General features: G+C 38.4%; 1 protein-coding gene across 5 annotated transcripts in view; it reads right to left on the reverse strand.

The window, feature by feature from the left end:
• taf1 (TAF1 RNA polymerase II, TATA box binding protein (TBP)-associated factor) overlaps positions 1-26,021 on the reverse strand; it is a 128,505-nt gene that overhangs the window by 93,272 nt on the left and 9,212 nt on the right. For 4 of the 5 annotated variants that reach the window (XM_059977060.1, XM_059977057.1, XM_059977059.1 and 1 more), the window contains 6 exons: positions 15,923-16,050; positions 14,252-14,360; positions 13,041-13,157; positions 9,101-9,217; positions 7,884-8,212; positions 607-822 (listed from right to left, as the gene is read on the reverse strand). In XM_059977060.1, the coding sequence (XP_059833043.1) occupies positions 607-822; positions 7,884-8,212; positions 9,101-9,217; positions 13,041-13,157; positions 14,252-14,360; positions 15,923-16,036 (1,002 nt within the window). In that variant the 5' untranslated portion in view covers positions 16,037-16,050. Of the gene's footprint in view, positions 1-606; positions 823-4,099; positions 4,654-7,883; positions 8,213-9,100; positions 9,218-13,040; positions 13,158-14,251; positions 14,361-15,922; positions 16,051-26,021 lie in introns of those variants that run through there. The other variant, XM_059977062.1, reaches the window with a different exon arrangement.

Raw genomic sequence — 26,021 nt, forward strand, 5'->3', positions numbered from 1 at the left:
CCTGTAATTTTTATGTTATATCGATAATCTAAGTCAAATAAATTAGGAAACTGTTGGCTTATTCATACAGCAAACTCGAGTAATATTCATTTACCTAGCTGAGCAAGTGCAATATTGTCAGAAGTGTCATTTTACACAAATGCTCAGAATAACTGCTTGCTCTCTCATCCAACATCAATAGCTCAGAAAATACTACTACAGTGTATTAAGCTATCGATTACATCACCATTTCTCATGCTGTGATGTACTTTGGAATATCCTCAAGCTGAAAACAAGGTACAAGTATATAAATTCCTATGAGCTATCATGTGGTAATTGGCTGGTATTTGTTGGTATGAGAGCTGCATTGTTCTGGAATTTATTTATCTCAGAGGCATAAAGTAACTTAGGATAGGATGGATGGAATTGTTAAAATGTTTTCTATATCAATGATCGCACAGAACTATGTGTGATGTTTCACAAAAAGGTATTTTTTTTATCCAATTCAGATTTGAATTTGATATGTTGATTTTGTAATATTGTACAAGTATAGACACATACTATATTGAAGGTTTCAAAATATAGTTTCCCAAATGATAGCATTTATTTATCATTAATATTACATACTTCATCATCAGACAAGCACTGCTCAGGTGGTGGTGGGGCAGCATAGTGATATTCCCAGCCAGATTTTGGTTCCTTTGCTGCCTCTTCTCCATCTCCCTCCTGCGCCGGAGCCTCAGGCTGTGGGTCACGGTGTTTCTTCTTCCTTTTCCTCCGAGCACTCCGCCAGACTGATGGAATATTCTTTCCAGGTCCAAACAGGCGTAAAAAACGTAACACCTGCAAAGTTAAGCAAAGCAATCTTGATTATATATCCCAATTAACACTAGAAAAAAACCGGAAAAAAAATCTTAAAAGCTGTCAGAAGTTGGACTAAAGTACTGAAACTTCTCTGCATAATCCATTGGAGAAACATTATGTTCCCATATATGAACGAGTGAGCAGTTGTAAAACCTCACTAATACAAATCGTTGAGCCACAACAATGACAAATGAGGTTCAGGTGTTGAATGTACAAAAAATAGGTGAAAAAAATAGATGAATTGCCAATCTAAGTCACTGAAAAAATGCCACAGTATTCAGCAAATCAAATCCTGGCCCGCACCCAGTCCACTATAAATCCACCTGGCTTCTCACAACTCTCCAACCCGAGACTGCACAGCAGCCTTGAGAGAATTCCGTAGGATTACAGTGGAGTAAAAGAAATCATTCAGCAGTGGCTAATCATCACTCATATTTCACACTCCAACCTAAAGATACAAAATGCCAGTTAAATTGATCCAAAGTACCCAACCATGTCAATGCAGACAAGGGCCATAGGCAACAGACAAAATCTAGGAAGATTTGCCACATACATTTGCTGTGATATATTTAAATGAGAAAGCAAAAGTTAAGTTCCACTAACCGGCATAATTGGAAGTAAAAAGATGCAACACCTGAAAAATGTTTTTTCCCCCTATATTCAGAAACTGACATTAAGAAATCCAAATGAATTTTATGTTGAAAAGTTGTGACCCAATCAGCACTTATGAATATGTAAGCAAATTTCACCTGGCATTAGTCAGAATGAACGCAGTCAGCATTCTCTGTGATTGAAACCATAAGCTGTGCAGTTAAATATATAATCAGGGACCATTAATTTACAGTGTCCTAGTGATTTCTTCCTTATTTCAAAATATTAATGGATATTAATTCCACATGAGTAATAATGAAAGATTAACAAGAGATCTTGTGGTTAAAGATCCCTTAGGAGGTGGTGACGACAGGATTCCAGATGCAATTTGAAGGTGAATGCCACTGTCTGCTAGGTTCTTGCCACTTTGTATTCCCCTGTTTTCAATTTATTATCCTCGACCTTTGTTCATCACAGACACGCCACATTCTCATGGAATCACTCTTTCTAATTAAGATAAATTTCCATTAAGTGTTGTGGATGAGCTATTTGCACATGTGCAACAATTCAGCTTATAAATAAGCTTAGCTTATTTTCTCAGTCCATCTTAGCAACTTCACCTTTATATCAATACAAATAGAAGAACACTGCAAATATTTCTCAGATAACAAATGAACTAATTTCAAATGACACAGAGGACTAAACAGAAAAGATAAAGTATTAGAGAAGTTCACTGGGCTAAAAACAAGGCGATCACTAGGGCTGACTGCCTGCAACTAAGTGTTTTAAAGGAAGTGATTGGAAATCTGGATGACACATTGGTTAAAAATTTTCAAACTTCACTGAATTATAGGTTGGTATCAGAACATTTGAAAGCAGCCAATGAGACTTTCTTGCACAAAAAGGGAGGAAGACAGAAAGCAGAGAACTATTAACCAGACAGCTTGACACCCTTTTTTTGGAAAGATGCTAGAGTTAATAAAAGGAGAGTTATGATGTTGCTAGACAGCGGCTTCTTTGAGCTCATCTGTAGAAACAGCATAATTTCTACCTTCAATGTCTTTTTTCTCCTTTTAAAGATGGATGGAGTTCTGTCAGAGACACTGACCTACAGCTGCATTCAAACTTTGGTTCTCACTCTCGCAGCTCACTGACCAGCCATTGATCGATGTACCAAAGATGGGGACGAGAAGACAAGCGTGCCTTCAGGGTCCAAGGTTTTGTGGCCCTGGGGATGAGCCGCTTCTGTGCCAGTGAATGAATTCTATGCAAATGAAGTGAATTGAATTGAACTGAATTGACTTTATTTCTTACATCCTTCATATACCTGAGGAAATACAAATCTTTACATTATGTCTTCCTCTAAATGTGCAATCATAGTAATTTATAATAAATAGGAAAGTCAATGTAACATAGAAATATACTCAGATCAGTGTGAGTTAATCAGTCTGATGGCCTGGTGGAAGAAGCTGTCCTGGAGCCTGTCCCAGATGGTAGCAGCTGGAACACTTTGTGGTTGAGGTGACCCGGGTCCCCAATGATCCTTTTTACACACCTGTCTTTGTAAACGTCCTGAATCATGGTAAGTTCACATCTACAGATGCACTGGGCTGTCTGCACCACTCTCTGCAGAGTCCTGCAATTAAGGGAGGTACAGTTCCCATACCTGGCAGTGATGCAGCCAGTCAGAAAGCTCCCAGTTGTGCCCGTATAAAGTTCTTAGGATTTCGGGGACCATACCAAACTTCCTCAACCGTCTGAGGTGAAAGAGGCACTGTTGTGCATTTTTCACCACATAGCTGGTGTGTATAGATGACATGAGGTCCTCAGTGATGTGGATGCCGAGGAACTTAAAGCTGTTTACCTTCTCCACCCCAGATCCATTGATATCGATAGGGGTTAGCCCGTCTCCATTCCTCCTGTAATCCACAACCAGCTCCTTTGTGTTTGCGACACTGAGGGAGAGGTTGTTTTCTTGACACCACTGTGACAGAGAGATGACTTCTTCCCTGTAGGCCACCTTGTATTGTTTGAGATTAGGCCAATCAATGTAGTATCGTTGGCAAATTTGATTAGCAAATTAGAGCTGTGGGTGCTGACACAGTCATAGGTATACAGGGAGTAAAGGAGGGGACTTAGTACACATTCCTGAGGGCTCCTGTGTTGAAAGTCAGAGGGGTGGAGGTGAGGGAGCCCACTCTTACCACCTGCTGGCGATGTGACAGGAGGTCCAGGATCCAGCTGCACGAGGCAGGGTCAAGGCCGAGGTCTCTGAGCTTCCTGTCGAGCCTGGATAGAACTATGGTGTTGAATGCTGAACTGTAGTCCAAGAATAGCATTCTCACATAAGTATCCTTCTTCTCCAGATGTGTAGAGCAGTGGCTATTGCATCCTCTGTGTCTGTAGGTGAATTGTAGGGGGTCCAGTGTGGGTGGTAGCAAGCTGCAGATGTAGTCCTTGACTAGCCTCTCAAAGCATTTGCCTATTATTGAGGTGAGTGCGACAGGACGCCAGTCACTAAGGCATGTTACCTTGGTCTTTTTTTTTGGTAAAGGGACAATGGTGGATAATTTGAAGCAGAAAGCCACTCTACATTGGGAGAAGGAGATTAAAAATGTCAGTAAACACACCTGCCAGTTGTGCTGCGCACATCCTGAGTACTCACCCTGGGATGTCATCCGGTCCTGCAGCCTTGTGACTGTCCACTTGTTGGAAACATCTGCGTACCTCAGCCTCAGAGATGACCAGATAGCAGGTTGTAGCGGTGGCTTTCCTCGGAGGCTCAGAGTTAAGAGACATTGAACTGAGCATAAAAGCGATTCAGTTCATCTGGGAGACAGGCAGCGATGTTGGCGGCACCAGTATGTTTAGTTTTGAAGTCTGCGATGGTATGTAACCCTCGCCACAAGTCACGTGTGATATTCATTGTGAATCTTGACTCAGTCTTGTCCCTGTATTGTTGTTTTGCAGCCTTGATAGCATTGCGCAGATTGTAGCTGCTTTTCTGGAGCTCCTGCTGATTACCAGCAATGTAAGCTCTATGTCACGTGGTAAGTGCTGCTCGCACGGAATTATTGATCCAGGGTTTCTGGTTCAGGAAGACCCTGACCGACTTCTGAGGAACAACATCGTCGATGCACTTCCGGATGAAGCAAGTGACTCCATCCATGAACTCAAAGACATCTTCATCATGGAAGACATTTCAGTCAACGTCATTGAAGCAGTCCTGCAGCATGAAGGCTGATTGGTCAGACCAACAGTGGACAGTTTTAACTATGTCTGCCTCTTCTTTCAGCTTCTGCCTGTATGTCAGCAAAAGCAGGCTCGAAGAGTGATCTTATTTTCCAAATGCTGGGTGAAGGAGAGCTTTGTAAGCATTGTGGAAGGGAGTGTAACAGTGGTTAAGTGTTTTATCTCCACAGGTGCACACAAAACTTCGGATTTTCATCAGTGACGCTCAATTAAAGTCACTGGCGACAATGAAGGCGGCCTCTGGGTGTGCAGACCAGTCTGTGGATGGTCTCGTACAGTTCCTTGAGAGCCAGGTGAGTATCAGCCTGCAGAGGAATGTACACCACTGTGATGATAACAGCCATGAACTCCTTAGGCAGCCAGTGAGGTCTGCACAGCAGCACCAGGTATTCCAGGTTTGGGGAACAAAAGCATTTGCGTGGATGCACATTCTGGAGGTTGCACCAGGTATTGTTGACCATGAAGCATACCCTTGCTCCTTTACTCTTCCCAGAGAGATTTTTACACCCATTCACCTGGAACAGGGAGAACCCAAAGGGCTCAATCGCATGATCCGATATCTCCTCCATCAGCCAGGTCTCCACGGAGCACAAAACGTTGCGTTCCTTTCCTTCCATCTGACAGGAGATTCTGGCTCTCAGTTTGCACAGATTATTGTCCAGGAACTGAACGTTAACCAAGAGTATGCTAGGGAGCAGCAGCCGATTTGTAACCCGTCTCAGCCTCACCAAGACGCCGGCCCTTCTCCCTCACTGTCGGCGCTTCTTCCAAGGTAGTGGCAGTGTAAGAGATGAGTCTCCCATAGCTCGTGCAAGCAGGGGTTCCCAGTGTAGGAAAGGCAGCACACAGTGAGTAAATGCTGCATTTCCGAAGTTCAGAAGAGTTAGTCTATCATATCTGATGTGACCATCAGCTACTTGAACAGAAAATGCTCATTAAATTGTCGAAATTAGTAGTATACTTTAGTGTTGCAGATGAAAAATTACGGGGAATAGTGGATCAGTTGTCGGAGGACTTTGTACTCAGATCACTCTCTCTGTGGGGGAGTATTTGTTGTCAATTCTTGAGTCAGTGAACTCAAGGGAAAAAAATCGACCTGGCAGTCTTCAAAACCATAAATCAGCAAGTTGTTTATTTTTATCTTGTTAGTCTCCCCTCTTGCTGTGTGACACATGTGTGTGTGTGTGTGTGTGTGTGTGTGTGTGTGTGTGTGTGTGTGTGTGTGTGTGTGTGTGTGTGTGTGAGAGTGAGTGAGAGAGAGAGAGGGGGGGAGGGAGGGGGGAGGGATGTTGAATTGTTGGGTGAATGATTAGTTTTTGTTGTTCCACAGATAATGGTCTTTCTTGAAGGCTTTGTTAAAGCTTGCTTGGTGGGTGGGGGGTGCTGATGCTTTTTTTTTGCTGAAATAAATGGGGGAGGGGGAGGGTTGATGCTTTGTTGTTGCTCGTGTGTGTGTGAGGGAGGGCTTTGGGGTTCTAACGTTTCTACCGTCACTCATTCTTTGGGGTACCCTGTTTTCGCGGACATCTGCAAAGAACAAGAATTTCAGGCTGTATATTGTATATATTCTCTGATGTTAAATGGAACTAACTAATCATAAAGGAAAGCTGAATGGCTTTATGAAAGGTAAATTATATTTCACATATATGGTTGAATTCCTTGAAGATGTGACAGGGAGATTTGATAGAAGGGAATTTATAGATGTTGTGTATCTAGATTTCAAAAAGGGATTTGACAATGTGCCACATAACAGGCTGGTAAATTAAGAGCCTAAGGTACTAGAGTAACTGTGTTAGCATGGATTGAAAATTGTCACAAAAATGAATTAGAATGAGTGGGGTCTTTTCAGGTTGGAATGATGCAACCAGTGAGTATCCCAGGGATAACTCTCAATTACTTACTATTTAGATTAACACCTGGAGGAAACAAAACGCAAGTTTTGCCAATAAAACAAACATAATACAAGGTGGAAGGATATTTTTTATGAAGAGAATATTGGGATTATCCAATAGAATTTAGATAGATTGTGAATCTGCAAATGGGAGTTAGGAGAAATGTGAGGTCATGCACTTCGGTAGGAGGAAACAAACCGCAAATGAACTAAGTGATGAGAGACCGCAAGGAATAAAATTTAGAGAGATGTGTTCTAGTGCTTGAATTACAAATAGTTAACTGGCAATCCTACAAGTAGTTAGCAAGGCAAATGACATATTTGTTATTATTGTGAAGGAGTTGGAATTTAAGAATAAGGAAATTTTAGTTGTGCAGGCCACACCTGAAATACCATGCAGTTTTCGTCCCCCTACGTAAAATAGCATGAAGTACCACTTCAGGAATCCAAAGATGATTCACCAAACCCTAATTCCTAGAGTGGAAATAATGTTCAAACAAGAGACAAGACAGTTTGGGTCTGTATTCCTCAGAATTTGAAAGAATGAGAGGTGATTTTATTCAAAATTACAGGATTCCAAGGGCCCTTGACAAAGCAGATGATGAAATGTTTTCATGAACAGAAATGTCATGAACATAGGCATAGATACATACTAAGGGGCCAGTCATTTAGAACTGATGTTTGTGCAAGTTCCTATTCTCACAGGATACTGAATCTCTGGAATTCTTTGCTTGCAATAGTTGAGGCTATGTCATTAGATACATTTTAAGATGGAAGTGTAAACATATTTAATAGATCAATGAATAGTGTACTATGGGAACTGGAACAGAAGTGGAGTTCAGACAACCATAGATCAATCATGATTATATTGATTGGTCGGAGAGGCTTGAGCAGCCTGGTGGCCCACTCCTGCTCTTATTTTGTGTTCATTATTACTATCTCAAGGTTTAAATTAACTTATGGTCATAAAATGTAGAAAATTTCAAATTTGATCTTTATCAATTTGTGTTGGCTTAACTACATAGCTAATTAGATTCCAGGTGATGCTCTTCTTATAAATCTATATTTCATGATTCTGAGGTAAAATACCAGTTTTATTAGTGTTTCAAAAGTGAGCTATGTATATTTATTATGTGGATATATGGAAACATTCATAGCAGTAATGAGTTCAGACTAAGGAATTGCTCCCCAACAGTCCCAAACTGAGGAATTTTCTCCTCCAATGACCCTATACTGCAGCAAAGTATTTCAACACATATAATTCAAATTTTCTACTTAATTTACAACATAATGAACAGTTTTTCACCTGTCCTGGTCGAAATTCTGGGAAGAGCTCAGTGACATTAGGCAACTGCTTCGTTGAATCACGCTGCATGATTCCCGCCAGTGGCAATGTAAGCTTATCCTCCTTCTGAGATTCATTCTGCCTTATTCGTGGATCATGCCGATCAGTCTCAGACTCTGAATCAGAGGAACTACTAAACTCAACCTTCTCCGAGGACGACGAAGGAGCAATTATGGAAGGTAAAATGATCCCATCATTCTCATCAGCCACTGGACAAGGGAAAAGACCATCAGTAACACGAGATCCTCCGGCAGTACTGGAACTGAGAACTGCTGAATTTACCCCATTTGCTAGGGGGAGAAAAGATAAAAATTAGCAAATGATATTCTACAACACAGTGTTATTACAGTAGGCAGTTCACAATGCAGTGCTCTCCTTCAATTGACAATTTTCAATCACAGTGCTAATATACACCAATACTAAGTTGAAGAAATGTTTTTTTCCCATTAATTTTTTTTAAAAAGTCAATCTCAAAAGGATTATCCTGCATTCAGTCCTGGGAATTCATATTTGTCAAGAATTCCTGTAAATTAGATGAAGGGTTACACACAGTTATAGAACTTGTTAAATTGCTATTTGGAAGGTCTTCTTTAATTACTGACTATAAATAATGCACATTGGTTTCACATTACTGAAGAAATTTAGATGGTCATGGAACCCAATTCAAAATCTCATCCTACCTATTTTTCCTTCATTACATTGATTGATTGATTGTTCCTCGCATCTCATGGCGTCAGTTAGATTACATTAGATTTATCATCATCATTATTTGGTGCTGCATCGTATGATGTAGGCAATCACAGTCTTTAACCGTGATTGTTCTTGGCAAATTTTTCTACTGAAGTGGCTTGCCATTGCCCTCTTCTGGGCAGCACCTTTACAAGATGGGTGACCCCAGCCATGAACAATATTCTTCAGAGATTGTCTGCCTGGTGTCAGTGGTTGCTAAACCAGAACTTGTGATATGCACCGGTTGCTCATATGACCATCCACCACTTGCTCCCATGGTTTCACGTGACCCTGATTGGGGGGCTAATCAGGTGATACACCTTGCCCAAAGGTGACCTGCAGGCTAGCAGAGGGAAGAAGTGTCTTACACCTACTTTGGTGGAGATGTATCTCCACCCCACCATCCAACATTACTCTCTCTTTTAAAGGAATTATTTACTTCTACTCACCACATGATTCCTGTGAACCACCCTCATCTTTGCTTAATGGAGGTGGTGGTGGTGGAGGTGGCATGAGTTTTGAGTCCATGTCTTCATTGTCTGCATCGTAGTCATCATCATCGTCTTCTGCAGCCAGCAAGAGAAATCCTTTAGTATACAATTCCCATTATAGAGTCCAGGTCTGATTTACTGAACTAGCTACTTAATGCCTGAATTTAAGACCTTTTTAATACAACCAAAAATGTAATTGATGCAATAAATATGAAATAAAAACAATTGCTGGAAATATTCAACATGTTGGGCACCTAAATTAAGAGAAATAGGTTAATAGCCTTCCATCAGAACCCCAAAAAAATCTGAATTTCTTTGTTTTGTTTTCTACAGAAGTTACCTGATTTACTGTGGATTACAGTTAACTGGGACCAGCACATCTTGGCCCAATTAAGCAGCAGTCCCACCTAGCTGAAGTTTCATGGACATTTTTAAAAAATACAAGCTACCATTTAACTGAGTTACAAAGTATGTACTTAAATACAGAATAAATTAGAACTCTACCAATACTACTGCATTACTACAAAACTCTTAGTTCCTAATAGTTATCGATAGAGGAATTCATTCAGCGTACACTGTTGTATTTTTGATAGACTGTAAATGAACAAAATCAGTGCGGACACCTAGGGCAGATGATGGACTACTTTCATACAATGCTTTTGACCACTGTATCCTCTAAATTTTCACTTTCACTACAACATTCAAGATTATTGTCAATACCTTCTCATTCTTTGTTATTCTTAACTTGTTGAAGTAGTGAAATAATTTCATTTTCACACCTGGCTGTTTCTGGCATCACTAAATAGTTCTGAATTAACTCACTGCTTACAGGTCAGATGCTGGGTAAACTGGGATGAGCTACTCACCCACTGACACCCAAAAGCTCTTCTAATATTTACAAGGATAAGTAAGGGACCAAATGGAATTGTCTCTATTTGCCTGGATGAATACAGTGCCAACAACTCTCAAGAAGCTCACTACAATGTGGAAATTCGGCAGCAATACAAATCCAATGCAATTACTTCCCTAGCTGTTCTCCGTCATCTACAAAGTGATGGAAACGATCATTGATCATGTTATTGGGTGATACTTACACATCACACTATTTTTTGTCATACCATTCAAGACAAGGTACTTTCTGGATTCTACAAAGCATCCTACCCATTATCCTGAACAGCCACACCCTCCTACCATCCTACTGCACCTGCACGTGTACCTTCTGACGGACAGCACCTCTTAAACTCATCTCACCTCCCATCAAGGAAGACAAGGGCAGCAAGATCATCTCCAAGTCACACAACATTATGATTTGGAAACATACCACCAGCCCTTCAGCATCATTGTATTTAATTCCCCCAATTTCCTACTCAAACTCACTGTGGGAGCATTTTCATCAGAAATATTTTGATGGTTCAAGAAGGCAGTTCATTGCCACCTTCTCCAACGTAATTAGAGATGGGCACTGTATATAAGGGATTGTTTAATGTCTTTTACTCAGCTAGCGGATAAATTTGATTTATCCCCAATGTACACTTTTTTAGATATTTACAAATTAAGAATCTTTTTTATGTACTTTGCTTCCAAATTATCCCTCCGCTTATCCATCTAATGTAATAGATTTCCTCTTCCAGGTTAAAACACTCCAAAAAGGATCAATAGCTACAATTCATAAATGGTTATTGAATTTATGAATGATATCTAACGAAAAAATTAAAGCTGCCAGGGAATTGGAATTACAAGAGTTACTTTCAGATAATCATCAATGGAGTAAAATTTTCCATCTGGTAAATACTTCATCTATTTGTGCCCGTCATTCCTTGATACAGTCTGGGGTAGTGCATCGAGCACATGTGCCAAAGGATAAATTAGCCTGAATTTTTCCCAATATTAATCCTGTTTGTGATAGATGTAATCCTCAGGTGGCCACTTTAACTCACATGCTCTGGTCTTCCATAAAGTTGGAGAATTTTTGAAAAGGTGTCTTTGAAACCTTATCTAAAGTGCGGATCTGGATTTACAACCAAACTTATTTACAGCTATTTTTGGGATTATTCCATCGGAAGCAGGATACATTCCTGCTTTCGCTCAGCGGATGATGGCCTTTTCAACCTTATTGGCTAGGAAAGCCATTTTACTTAAATGGAAGGACCCGTACCCTCCTGCTGCCTTTTATTGGCTTTCCTCTATCACGTCCTGTTTAAGTCTAGAGAAAATAAGAAGTCGGACATTGGATACTTCCTTTAAATTTGAAGAAATCTGGCAACCTTTTGTTCAATATTTTCAGATGATTTGAGTTTTGTACTGATTGTCTCCCAGTTATTTTTTCAGAACCTAGGATTTGATCAGAGAGTCTCTCTTCTCTTGGACTGCCCAGTCCTTTTTTTTTCCTGTTTACTAGTGTTTTTTTTTCTTTTCTTTTATATAAAAATTTCTAATAGTCCTTCCTTTCTTTATAAATTGATAAGATTATACATTTTTTATCGTTCATACTTTGTAGATCAACACTATGTGTGATTCTGATATTGTTTATTTTACCTTCTGTATGTACTGCTATTGACATATATACCAGAAATATTCTCCTCTTGTTTGTATACACACTTCTTTAAAATCAATAAAAAGACTGAAAAAAGAAAGAAAGAGATGGGCAATACCTCTAGTTTGCTTGATTTGCCAGTGGACTCATTCCCCCCCCTCCCCCCCAACACGTTACCAAAATATAAATTTAAAAATCTGAAGAAATGTAAAATATTTAAGTATTTGTCATCAGATCCCGATATTCAAACCAAAACTAAGTATATCCTTTAACATGTATCTCTTGTATCTCATAAGACTGAAACGGTGGCAGTCCTATATTAATTTGTGTGTATTATCAGCATTATGTTTGTTCAGATTTTATCATTCAACCATACATGAACATAGCTAATCTAAACAGTGATTCTCTGGGGCCTTAAGGTGCAAAACACATATCCACAAGCACACAACACACCGCACAAAGTACATATGGCTATAATTTCAGAAAAATATACAGTCACAAAGAAAAAAAAATCTAGCCTTAGTCCCTGTATGGGATACACACAAAATGCTGATGGAATGCAGCATCTATAGGAAGAAGTACAGTCAACATTTCGGGCTGAGACCCTTCATCAGGACTAACTGAAAAGGAAAGACAGTGTTAGTCCTGACGAACGGTCTTGGCCCGAAACGTCGACAGTGCTTCTCCCTATAGATGCTGCCTGGACTGCTGCATTCCACCAGCATTTTGTGTGTGTTGCTTGAATTTCCAGCATCTGCAGATTTCCTTGTGTTTGCCCTGCATGGGATGACTAGATTGATGGTTACCTGGTCTAGCTAGTTCTTCACCAAGTGAACACTGGAGGGCAGCAGTGTGCAAACACCAGAGAGCAGCATTGCCTCAGTGCCTCCTCTCCCGGCCTAGCTCTCATCCTTGCCACAACCAACAACACAGCAGGTCCGCTGTTGGTCTCACCAATGAACCAGTGATCTGGACTTGCTTTATTCTACATTATCAATGCTTACAGGATCTTGCGACCACAATAGAAATATCCAAGACAATCACTTGCTCCACGCATCTTCTCAGCACAAACGTACCCAAGTCCAGGTGACAACACAACAATGATATACAATTAAGTCCAACTCCATTACTATTGAGCAACTCACTGAAGGGATAGTTCTTCAATACTTGATCTTCTTAGTATCCAACAGTAACTTGCAATAGTAAAAAAGACTTACAAGATGAACAAAAGCACCTTGGACTGGACTCTGTGGCCGCTGTGTCCAAGCACGCCACCACCTTACCGGTTCAAGTTAAAGCTGATTAAAGCTAATCACTTATCCATGCATTAATTTATTAATGTATGTTTAGAAATGTCGTATTTACCCATTTTCCTGAGAGGCTGAAGATTCCCCATCACTTGACGATATCTGCGGGTCTCATCCTCTGCTACCTCATTAATATCTGAGTAATCAATGGCATCATCTTTACTTTGAATCCAACCTAAAAAGAACAAGATAATTATTAATTCCTTAAAATAAATGCATGACTTGCTGAGTTCCTCCAGAGTGACACCACCACATAGCAGCTCTGGCCTTCTTTATGGATCTGCTTAAGAACATGGTAATGTTTCAAATTATACACTTTACTTATTGAACACGCTGTTCCTCTTATTCTGGTCTGTTGTGTATTCTCCCACATTACATACAGCGCCATGGCTATTCACAGAAGCACAAAAAAATAACAGCAGGCCAAAGTGAGATGGTTAAGAAGAAGGATCAAAGGAAGTGGGTCCTACTCTTTTTAAAGAGCATGAAAATGTTGAGATGGTGCAAGTCACAATGGCAGTGTGAGTTAGAGGAATAGTAATTTCTATAAGATCGATGCCAGAATGTTGGAATCTGGAAGCAAGAGAGCTTCAGTAGCAAGTAAACCTAATTAAAGTAGAATTTAGCTCAGGTTCAATGATAAAAATTGACAATCACTTTCAATTAAAGTGTAAAGCTTAAGTGGAAGCTTTTCCATTTGAATTGGTAATAGCTGTGCATCCAAGGAGCTTAGCACAAATAGCTATCACTTACACACTTGATTGGAATGCTGGCTGGCATTTACGTAGCATCCTTGTTTGCTTGAAACATCATTTGAAGGACATTCATAGTTGTTAAACCAAGAGGTTATGAGGAATTGTGTCTTAACCATGATAAAAGAGGTGGAGAGGTGGTAACTCTAAGAGTGAATTCTATGGCAGTAAGATCTATAACTAATGGCCCAGACATTGAAGGTGTATTTTTAATAAAATGGTGAAGTACACAAAATATCAAACTTAAAAAGGCCTTGTTCAAAAGTAAGCAGGGGCTATCAAAAAGCAAGGTGAAAATTTTACAATGTAGGGCAACATAAATTAGATTAACAGGCAAGCTACTGCAGGATAGGACATGAGGACCAGAACCTTGGACAAGCGAGTGTTTGTGAAATTAGAAGCAAAGAAAGTATGAAACGTCTTATTATGGACAAAGTTAGTAAATCTTCATACAAAAATTGGAATAGAGTCCTTGAGTTTACTTTGACATTAGTAACAGCATGAATACATTACACACCTTCTGAATTGGTGTTCCCTTCAATGGACTCCTCTTCATTGGCTGTGATTTCCTTAATGAAGGTTCCAAGGCCCAATGTCCCCAAGCCATCGAGATGCTTTTTTGACTCCTGACAGCAGACAGTGTACATGTTAGCCCTTCTTGAATAAATACACCTCTGCTAGTTACCTGCACAGCTACGTCAATAAAATGAAGATGTTCCTTTAGATCCACAAAGTGTACAGAAAGAGAAAATAATTACGTAATGAAGGGAATGATCGAACTCGAAAAACAACAGAACTTTAGAAGTTTAATCCTGTTTTCTCCAATTCAATTTTATGTTCTTCCTTTAGCTGCAAGTGGCGGGCTGGTGGCAATAGTGACCTTAACCAAACCAGTAAAAAAAAGAAAAAATCATCAAGCATGTGTCAACTGGGTGATTTTTGTTGATATTTCCAAATTGAAAACAATGTTCTATAGCCTCAAATTGCTCTATCCAATAATGTAGTTACCATCAAAATTAATTACATTATTAATATGTTCCTTTGGAACATATGTTTCTGTAAGCTCTTTTTTTGGACAGAGTAAAGATTTATGGATCAAAAAGCAGATAATAAGCACTAAGGGAAAAGTTTGTCCAGAATAGATGAGTACAAAAATTGAAATAATTTTACAAAGTAAAAACATGGTACTCAGTAAAGGAGTTCTCAAAAGCATTGACCTAATGGCCAATACATAGCTGCTTATAATGGAATAGAAAAAAAGAAACAGCCTGATCTCAAGGAGTAAAAAGTGAATGAAGTGTGGGAATTACTCATATAATTCATAAGTTATTTAATTGCACAGAATTAATGACATGAACACCAGATTGGATCAAATAGTAATAACTTTGGTAGATTTAACCTTCAACATATACGAATACAGTCGCCCCTCCTAATCCACTGGGGAATGGTTCTGGGATCCTCCACAGATACCAAAAAATGCGGATGCTCAAGTCAGTGGACTTTAGGACCTGGCGGAGCTTGGGACCCGCCACCCACAGTGTTTTTGTTCCAGAAAACGATCACGATTGAAAATAAAGTGGAAATAATAAAGCGATTAGAAAGAGGTGACACGTCATCAGTCATTGGAAAAGCATTAGGCTATAGTCGGTCAACGATCGGAACAATTTAAAAGGATAAAGTGAGAATAATGGAGCATGTGAAAGGCCCTGCCCCGATGAAAGCTACAATTATTATTAAGCAATGCAGAGGTTTAATTATTTAAATACATATGTTTCTTAAGTGTTTTATATGCATAGAAAGGTAAAATATATACTATATACTAAGACAAACATTTTGACTAACTTGTTTTTTTATCGATTCCCAATCTGTGGTAACCTATGAACATCCTTCCGTATACTGTACTTTAAATCATCTCTAGATTACTTATAATACCTAATACAATGTAAATGCTATGTAAATAGTTGTTATACTGTATTGTTTAGGAGATAATGATAAAAAAAACCGTCTGTACATGCTCAAACAACAAGTGCTGGAGAGCGGACTTCCCGGTTTTCCCGATCCGCAGTTGGTTGAATTCGCGCATGCGGAATTCGCGGATAAGGAGGGCCGACTGTACTTTATATGGAATTGTTATTATAAACATTCTATGCTGCAATGATAGAGTGATTATTCCAGATGAAGTGCGTACCTTGTCAAGAACACTGTCGTCCTCCAATTGTCCATCCTCATTGATATTTCCAAACAGAAACCCAGTAAGAGAAAATGGCTGCTCATGATCTTCATCACTGTCTGAATCTGACATTTTCAGGAGTCTTCCTAAATGGGGGAAAAAAGTTTACATGTAAACACCCCCACCTTAAGAACACAGGCTGCTAGCTTCACTGCAGGAAACATCTGGAAATTAACAAATAACCACTTCTACTGATACCTGCGCAAATAATCTCTTTTAAACAACATAAAATCCAGCCTTTAGTATTTCTAGCCTGCAGTAACATAATAAACTTACAACCAATTTACAACAAATAAAAAACACTGAAAATCCTGCAGTACAAATAACTTCGTTATGCGAGTCTGAAGCTCCCATCTTCCCCATTGATACAATTGTCTACCAAAACTTGATTTTCTATAAGGCAAAAATCTTTTCAAGAACACATCTATGATGTTATTGCATAACTAACTGTACTGATAAATCTCTTTTTTCTTCATCTGTGAGGGTATCACAGGATCAATCACAACTAAATTCTAATCTGAATAAATCTCACAATATACAAAATCTACAGCGAACTGTCAGTCAGTAGAAAAGGTCATTGGCTGAAGTCTACTGTCATTGCAAAATCTGTACATATCCAGAACAATGAATGGACAGGAAAAAAACCCATTGTGGACATTACCCACTGAGCAAACTGCCATTTCCAAAATTTCCCTACTGGAAACTAATATAGGGCTATTTAAACAAAATCTTCAAGCAATCTTAAAATCTTCTTCCCCCCCAGGCAGTTAATAAGATCAACTATTCTAGCTGAGACCTCTGTCACACTTATTACCTCAGTCACTGCACTGTGTTGTAAATATTTTAAACCACTTTTTTTACAATGCTATTTACATTATAAACACACGCTGCTAGTATCTACGTATTAATGCACATATTAATTCCATATCCATCCTCCAACTTTATTTTTAATATAATTCTTTATAATTGCTGAACGTTGTTGTTTCCTGTTGCATGTCACACCAATACACCACAGCAAACTTCTAACACATTTAAATGCATATGGTGAATAAAATTGATCTTTTAACCTGTCCCTTAAGACATTTCTAAACCTAAGTTAAAAATATATCTCCACTGACTTCTGATAGGCAGTCGATGTGAACAGGAAGAAATTGAACCAAAGCTCAGATTTCAACCTCATTCAAAACTGGAGGAAGAAATGATCAACATTTAGATGTACATATCCTAATCCAGTGAGCATTACAGAAGTGCTTCAGAATAGCAGGATAGGAGACAATATTATTCTACAAGAATAATATGCATAAAATACTTAAGTGAAGGTGCATACGTCAGGATGCTCTTCATTGCTTACAGCACAACATTCAACACTATCATCCCCATTAAACTAAACAATAAGCACCAAGACATAGACCTCAATACCTCATTGAGCAACTGGAACCTCGGTTTCCTCACTTGCAGAGTCCAGTCAGTATGGATTGGCGACAACATCTCCTCCACAATCACAATCAGCACAGGAGTACCACAAGGCTATATGCTTAGCCCCCAACTTAACTTGCTTCATACTTATGACTGTAAATACCATATTTAAGCTTGCTGATGACACTAAAGTTGTTGGCTGAATCAAAGGTGGTGACAAATTAGGATATAGGATGGAGATTGAAAATCTGGTTGAATAGTCGCACACCAGCAGCTTCTCACTCAACATCAGCAAGACAAAAGAGCTGATCATTGATGACAGGAGAAAGAAACCATATGCCAGTCTTCATTAGGGGATCAGAGCTGGAGAGGGTCAGTAACTTTAAATTCCTTGGCGTTATCATATCACAGAATCTGTCCTTAAAGTGCCATTACAAAAAGGCACAACAGCGCCTCTACTTTCTTAGAAGTTTGCACAGATTTGGTATGTCATCTAAAACTCTGACAGACTTCTACAGATGCACAGTGGAGAGTATCCCGATTGGTTGCATCACATTCTAGTATGGAAGCACCAAAGGTCAAGAATGGAAAAGCCTGCAAAAAGTAGTGATACAGCTCAGTCTATCACAGGAAAAGCCCTCCCCAGCATTGAGCATATCTACAAGCAGTGCTACCACAAAAAAGCAGCATCCATCATCATGGATTCCTACCATCGAGGCCATCCTCACTTCTTGCTGTTGACGTAGGGAATGAGGTCTGGGAGCTTCAAGTCCCTCACCGCCAGGTTCAGGAACAGTTACTAAATGTCAAAAATCAGGCTCCTGAACCAGCGTAGATAACTTCACTCACAGAAACACTGAAATGATCCGAAAGCCTATGGGCTCACTTTCAAAGAATCTACAACTCATGTTCTTAGTATTATTTACTTAACTATTTATTATTTTTTGTATTTACAGTTTGTCTTCACTTGCACATTAGTTGGCTGTCAGACTTTGTGTGTAGTTTTTCATTGATTCTATTCAATGTCGGCAAGAAAATGGATTTCAAGGTGTTAGGTGGTGGCATATACATACTTCGTTAATATTACTTTGAGGAATTCTAGACCTAAATTAAAATACTAATACCACATTCCCACTTCACTGCCTCCCAAAGTACACGATTTTCCCTTGCTGTTTTATGCTAAATAAATGTTTCTCTCAAGAATTTCCATAAACGCATCTATTGTTTCATCTTAAAACAATTGGTTATTAGGGGAAAGAAATAAATATACATATTAAAATTATTACGAACTCCATGGAGCATGTGGAGATCTTCCAACCACCAGGCATTCTTTCTTTCTTTCTTTCTTTCTTTTTTTTTTCTCTATGGGGCAGTTAGGGGGGAGGGGTTAAGGGGAGGGGGTATGGGTTATATACATTGTTTTTTCATACTTTGTAATCATTTAAAAATGCAATAAAAAATTATTAAAAAAAAAAGAATTTCCATAAACAACAAATCATAGGGACATATCTATACTAATTATGACCATGATTTATCATAGTATGATACCTTCCTAAATATGTACTATGCAGGACCCAAGTTAAAATTTATTCACTTTATTCTCCATCACCTCAGATCCCTAAATCTGGAAGTAACAGAAAATTTTAATTACTTTGTTTACCACTGGTACAGATCAAAAGAACATCCAACTCTCCAATCATAAAATCAGAAATCCAAATTAGTATATAATTGGATCCTTTGAGCAACATGCAGAATGAATTAAGTACAAAGATTGTTAAAAACTCTATATGCTTCCAGTACATTTATGTAAAAGGTGAGTGTTGTCTATTTTTATAAGGATGGGTTAAATCCCTTTTATATATTCTCCAGGTCCTCTTTTGCCAAGGGTTCCAGAAATGCATTTTAAGGAAACTTGAAATGCTATTCAGAAAACTTAGCTCTGACACTGGATGGATTCTTTTCAACAAGCTCTGTTCAGTTTGCAGAAGCACATTCATTTCTGTTCTAGAATCACCTTAAATTTTTACTTATTTAGAGATACAGCGTGGAACAGGCCCTTTTAGCCCAACAAGCCAGACTGTCTAGCAACTCACCTACTTAACACAGTCCTAATTACAGGTCAATTTCCAATGACCAGTTCACTTACTAACTGGTACATCTATGTTTTCCTTGGGCACTGGAGCACCTGGAGGAAACCCAAGTGGTCACAGGGAGAATGTACAAACTCTTTACAAGTGGCACCGGAATTGAACTCCAACACTGGACAACCCATGGCACCTCAGTCTTCTGACAAATTCAAAATATGGCTCAGACACACAAGTGGAAAATGGATGCAGTCATGCATAATGCTAACCAATGTGCCACAGGTTAAAAGAGATGACAGCAGAAAATAATCACCATTGTAAGATTACGATTAGATGGAAGAAACACAAACATAGGGTGTTGGTTTTCAATCATAACTTAAAAGAGGTCAAACATTGGTTTTCTTTTTCAATCTTTTTATTAATATCAACATGATAAGATTAGTACATAGATAATGGGATTACAAACTTACAAAATTAAAATGAACATAAAAGGATACATAAGCAATAATAGTTGCCTTCTCAAATCATGAATGATACAAATATCATATAAACGAGACAAAAAAACTAAGTAATTCATGTTGGAAAAAAAACAGAAAAGAGAAAAAGAAAAAAAATTAATACCCTAAGAAAAACTAAACTATTAAGAAAAAAAAGGAGGAAAAAAAGTGGCTGTTTATAGTATCTGTTAAAAAAATTACAAAATCATCAGTGTCCCCGACTCTGATCCTCTCAACATATATATATATAAAATCAAAACCGGAAAAACAAATAGGATTGGAACAAATTACATCATGTGAAAATATTGAATACATGGCCTCCAAATCTTTTCAAATTTAATAGAAGGGTCATATACGACACTTCTAATTTTCTCCAAATTTAGACTTAACATAGTTTGAGAAAACCAATGAAATATGGTAGGGGGATTAATTTCTTTCCAATTCAACAAAATAGATCTTCTAGCCATTAATGTAAAAAATTCAATCATCCGACAAGCAGAAGAAGATAAATGGATTGACCCCATCATTGGTAAACCAAAGATTGCAGTAATAGGATGTGGATGTAAATCAGTGTTCAATACCGTAGAAATAATATCGAAAATGTCTTTCCAATATTTTTTCAAAAGTGGACATGACCAAAACATATGAGTTAAAGAAGTTATCTCAGAATGACATCTGTCGCATATAGGATTTATATGGGAATAAAAACAAGCCAATTTATCTTTGGACATATGAGCCCTGTGCACAACTTTAAACTGCATCAATGAATGTTTAGCACATATAGAGGATAAATTAACTAATTGAAGAATTTTATCCCAATTCTCAATAGGGATAATAAAGTTAAGTTCTCTTTCTCAATCACTTTTAAGCTTATAAAAGGCCTCTGAATTATTTTCATAATTATATTGTAAACATTTGATATTACACCTTTCTGAAAAGGATTTAGTTCTAACAATTTCTCCAAAATACCCGAAGAATCAAGATTTGGAAAGGTAGGAAGTACAGTGTTTAAGAAATTCCTAATCTGTAAATATCTAAAAAAAAAGAGATCTGGGCAAATTATATTTATTAGATAATTGTTCAAAAGACATAAAACAATTATCCAAAAATAGATCAGAAAATCGTAGTATTCCTTTAGTCTTCCAAGCTGAATAAGCTTGGTCCATAATAGAAGGATGAGAAAATAAATTGGATACAATAGGAATAGTTAAAACAAATTGATTCAACCCAAAAAATTCGCGAAATTGAAACCATATATGTAAAGTGTGTTTGACTATCGGATTGTCAATTCGTTTATGCAATTCAGAAAGAGCAAAGGGAAGAGAAGTCCCTAAAATAGAACCCAATGAAAATCCTTGTACAGATTTAGTTTCCAGATTTACCCAATGAGGGCTAGGAGATAAATCCCAATCCCTTAACCAATATTTCAAATATCAAATATTAATTGCCCAATAATAAAATCTAAAATTAGGCAATGCCAATCCACCTTCCTTCCTTGCATTCTGTAAATATCTTTGATCTAATCTGGGATTTTTGTTCTGCCATATATATGAGGAGATTTTTGAATCAACATTGTCAAAAAAGGATTTTGGAATAAAAATTGGTACCGCTTGAAATATATATAAGAACTTGGGTAAAAAAATCATCTTAATAGCATTAATCTGACCTATAAGAGATAAAGACAATGGTGATCATTTGGTGAACAAACATTTAATCTGATTAAGGGTAAAAAATTAACCTTGAATAACTCATTATGATTTTTTGTAATTTTAATCCCTAAGTATATAAAAAAGTCATTAACTAATTTAAAAGGTAAATTTCCATAAATTGGAACCTGTCTATTTAAGGGGAACAATTCACTCTTATTAAGATTCAATTTATACCCAGAAAAATTACTAAACTGAGCCAACAGTGATATAACTGCAGGAATGGATTTCTCAGGATCAGACAAATATAATAATAAGTCATCTGCGTATAATGATAACTTATGTATATCCATCCCAGGAGTGATGCCAAAAATGTTAGGTGATTCTCTAATAGCAATTGCCAAAGGTTCTATAGCAATATGAAATAATAATGGACTAAGAGGACAACCTTGCCTGGTACACCGAAATAAACTAAAAAAGGGAGATCTTTGATTGTTAGTAAAAACCAAGGCTACTGGAGTATGATATATCAATTTAATCCAGGATATAAATGTCAGACTAAAATTAAACTTCTCAAGCACAGTAAATAAATATGGTCATTCAACTCTATCAAATGCTTTCTCCGCATCTAATGAAATGACACATTCTGAGGTGCTGCGTGAAGGAGTATAAACAATGTTCAATAATCTAATATTGAAAAAAGAATAGCGATTTTTAATAAAACCAGTTTGATCCTCCGAGATAGTTTGAGGTAATACCTTCTCCAGCCTGGTCGCCAGTAATGTGGAAAAGATCTTGGAATCTACATTCAATAAGGATATTGGTCTATAGGATGCGCAATCAGTAGGGTCTTTATCTTTTTTCAATATTAAAGAAATGGAAGCTCTATAAAAAGATTGTGGCAATTTACCTAGTCTAACTGTTTCTTCAAAAACCTTGCATAACCAAGGAGAAAGAGTAGAGGAAAAACACTTTAAAAATTCCACTGTATACCCATCCGGACCTGGTGCTTTCCCAGAATTCATAGAGGAAATAACACCTTTAATTTCTGCATCCGTAATAGTAATTTCTAATAGCACAAGGTTCAGTTTCTGCATCCAAACAGCTGCAAACATAAGTAAAACTATCCAGAGTAAAACCAAAAGCATCATTTCCGAGTCATAAAGAAAGGTCACCTAGGATGCATGTGACAGCGACCACACTTTGGTACACCGCTTCAACAGCCAGGCTAAACCAGGTGAGGGTAACCAGCAGCTTCATATCCCAGTGAGGTAGGGACATGCTTGTTCTAGCATGCGAACGTCAGCTCCGACTGACTAGGAGGATGAGATCTACAGCGAGATCCAATGGCCAGGAAGGTGGTACTACAACATTCCAAGGAAGAGTGAAGGACATGACAAGGCACTGAAGACTTCATGGTCATCCACTGCAACCAAGGAAGACTTCAGTTTGTGAGACTTTTTTGAACCATTGGACTTCTGAGATCAAGAGAGTAGAACTATCTCAGTGCAACGGCTTTTCCACTTTACTGACAGAGCCTGCTCTTCTCAAGAGAGATCCATTTATGCACACCATGGCTCAATCAAAACAACTTTCAGAAAACCTTAGAAGAATTGTAGAGATGCATGAAGCTGGAAAAGACTACAAAATCATTTCTAAAGATCTGAGTGTTCATCTGTTCACAGTAAAAGAAACTGCCTACAAATGAAGGAAACTCAGTACTGTTGCTACTCTCTGTAGGAATGGGCATCATGCAAAGATCACACCAACAGCATAACGTGCAATGCTGAAGGAGGTAATAAAGAACCAAAGGGTAACAGCAAAATACATGTAGAAACCATGTATCCGCTATAAGAAAAACACTGAACGTGAATTGTGTTCATTTAAGGACACCATGGAGGAAACCACCAATCTTCAAAAAAAAAAGCATTGCTACAAGGCTCTAGTTTGCAAAAGACCACCTGGATGTTCCACAATGCTTCTGGAATAATGTTCTGTGGACAGATGAGGCAAATGTTGAATTTTTTTGACTGAAATGCACATCACTATGTTTGGATGAAAAAGGGTACAGCCCACCAACACCAAAACCTCCTCCCAAGTGTGAAGCATGGTGGAAGGCGCATTATGGTATGAGACTGCATTGCCACCTCAGGGCCTGGACAGCTTGTAATTGTTCAGGGAACAATGAATTCAAAGTTGTATCAAGACATTTTATAGGAGAATGTGTTGGTAGCGGTCAGTCACCTGAAACTTAATAGAAGTTGGATGATGCAATAAGACAATATCTGAAACACAAGAGAAAATCAACAACAGAATGGCCTAAAAAATGATAATTTGTGTTTTGGAATGTCGGAGTCCAGACCTTATCTCAATTGAGATGCTGTGGAATGACCTGAAGAGGGCCGTTCATGCAAGATATCCCAGAATATTGATGAACTGAAACAGTTTTGGAAAAAGGAATCATTTAAAATTTCTCTTCGCCATTGTGCAAGTCTGATCAGCAGCTAAAGGAAATGTTTGGTGGAGATTATTGCTACTTTAGGAGGTTCTATCAGTTATTAAATACAAGGGTTCATATATTCTTTCCAGCCTGGACTATGAATTATTAAACAATGTGTTCAAATAAAGACATGAAAAGTACAATCATTTCTGTGTTATTAGTTTAGGCAGATTGTGTTTGTCTATTATTAATAAACTGTGAGAGGAGCAGAATTAGGCCATTTGGCCCATCGAGTCTTCTCCGCCATTCAATCATAGCTGATTCTTTTATCCCTTCCTCAGCCCCACACCTCAGCTTTCTCCCCGTAACCTTTAATGTCGTGGCCAATCAAGAACCTAACAATCTCTGCCTTAAATACACCCAACAACCTGGCTTCCACAGCTGCATGTAGCAATAAATTCCACAAATTCACCACCATTTAGCTAAAGAAATTTCTCCACCTCTCTGTTTTGAAAAGGTGCCTCTCTATCCTGATGCTGTGCCCTCTTATCCTAGACTCTCCCACCATGGGAAACATCCTGTCCACATCTACTCTGACTAGGCCTTTCAACATTTGAAAGGTTTCAATGAGATCCTCCCATCCTTCTGAATTCCAGCGAGTACAGACCTAGAGCCATCAAACGTTCCTGTGCTGTCTTTACGACAGTTATTTAGTTTATAATATTTTCGCTTAGTAATTCATTCAATAGTATTTTCTAGTTAGAATTAGAAGTGTTTAAAGTATATTCATTGCATGTAAAATATATCGGCATGCGATGACGTCACATCCGGTTCGCCGCGTCTTGTGGGAAAATACCGGTTTGAAATTAGCGCAAGGGTGGGGGCTTACCACGAGGCTCACCTGAGCAGAAGTTGTTTTGCAGGCATGAGAAATCACAGTGAGAGCAACGCTGTAAGTTAATAGATAATCGATATATTGAACTAAGATGTTAATGCTGATCCTGTTAGAAGTAACGACGGTAGATAATGTTTATGCTTTCGTTAGTTAAAGAGTCGCGGATAGTTTGCATGGAAGTGTATTTAAAGTAGTCAATGGAGCAGGTAAACTCTCCCTGTATACTGCACCTTAGTGTAATGTAGTTATAGTCACCTTTGCAAGTATTTACACTTGAAATGTGATATTAAGGAAGGAACAAATACTGTATCAATCTTGTATTGTTTTATCAACAGTTTTCACCATATGTTAATGTGAAGAGTGAACAGTAAATGGTTAATCTTACTGCGATCTGGTTCTTATTAACTGGTTTATCTCGACGTTAAATTCGGCGTTCGTGACACGCGAAGGAGAACGTTACAGTGAAAAAGCGGCATTATCAGGTGTTTCAAGTGCTGCAATGTCAGCTCAATCCAGCATCAAGGCGACGCCGCCCAGCGACAAGGGCAGTAAACCGACACGCGAAGGAGAACGTTACAGTTCCACTTATGATAACCCTTTCATTCCTGGAATCATCCTCATGAACCTCCCCTGCACCCTCTCCAATGCCAACACATCTTTTCTAAGATGACAGGCCTAAAACCGTTCACAATACTCAAGGTGAGGCCTCACCAGTGCCTTATAAAGTCTCAGCATTACATCCTTGCTCTTGTATTCTAGACCTCTTGAAATGAATGCTAACATGGCATTTGCCTTTCTTACCTCAGACTCAATCTGCAACTTAATTTTCAGGGTGTTCAGCACAAGGGCTCCCAAGTCCCTCTGTATCTCAGATTCCTGGATTTTCTCTCCGTTTAGAAAATTATCCATACATTTATTTCTACTATCAAAGTGCATGGTCATGCATTTTCCAACATTGTATTTCATTTGCCACTTTCTTGCCCATTCTCCTAATCTGTCTGAGTCCTTCCAAATCCTATCTGTTTCTTCAACACTACCTGCCCCTCCACCAATCTTCAGATCATCTGCAAACTTGGCAA

This window comes from Hypanus sabinus, chromosome 8, assembly GCF_030144855.1.
Source record: "Hypanus sabinus isolate sHypSab1 chromosome 8, sHypSab1.hap1, whole genome shotgun sequence".
NCBI lineage: Eukaryota > Metazoa > Chordata > Chondrichthyes > Myliobatiformes > Dasyatidae > Hypanus > Hypanus sabinus.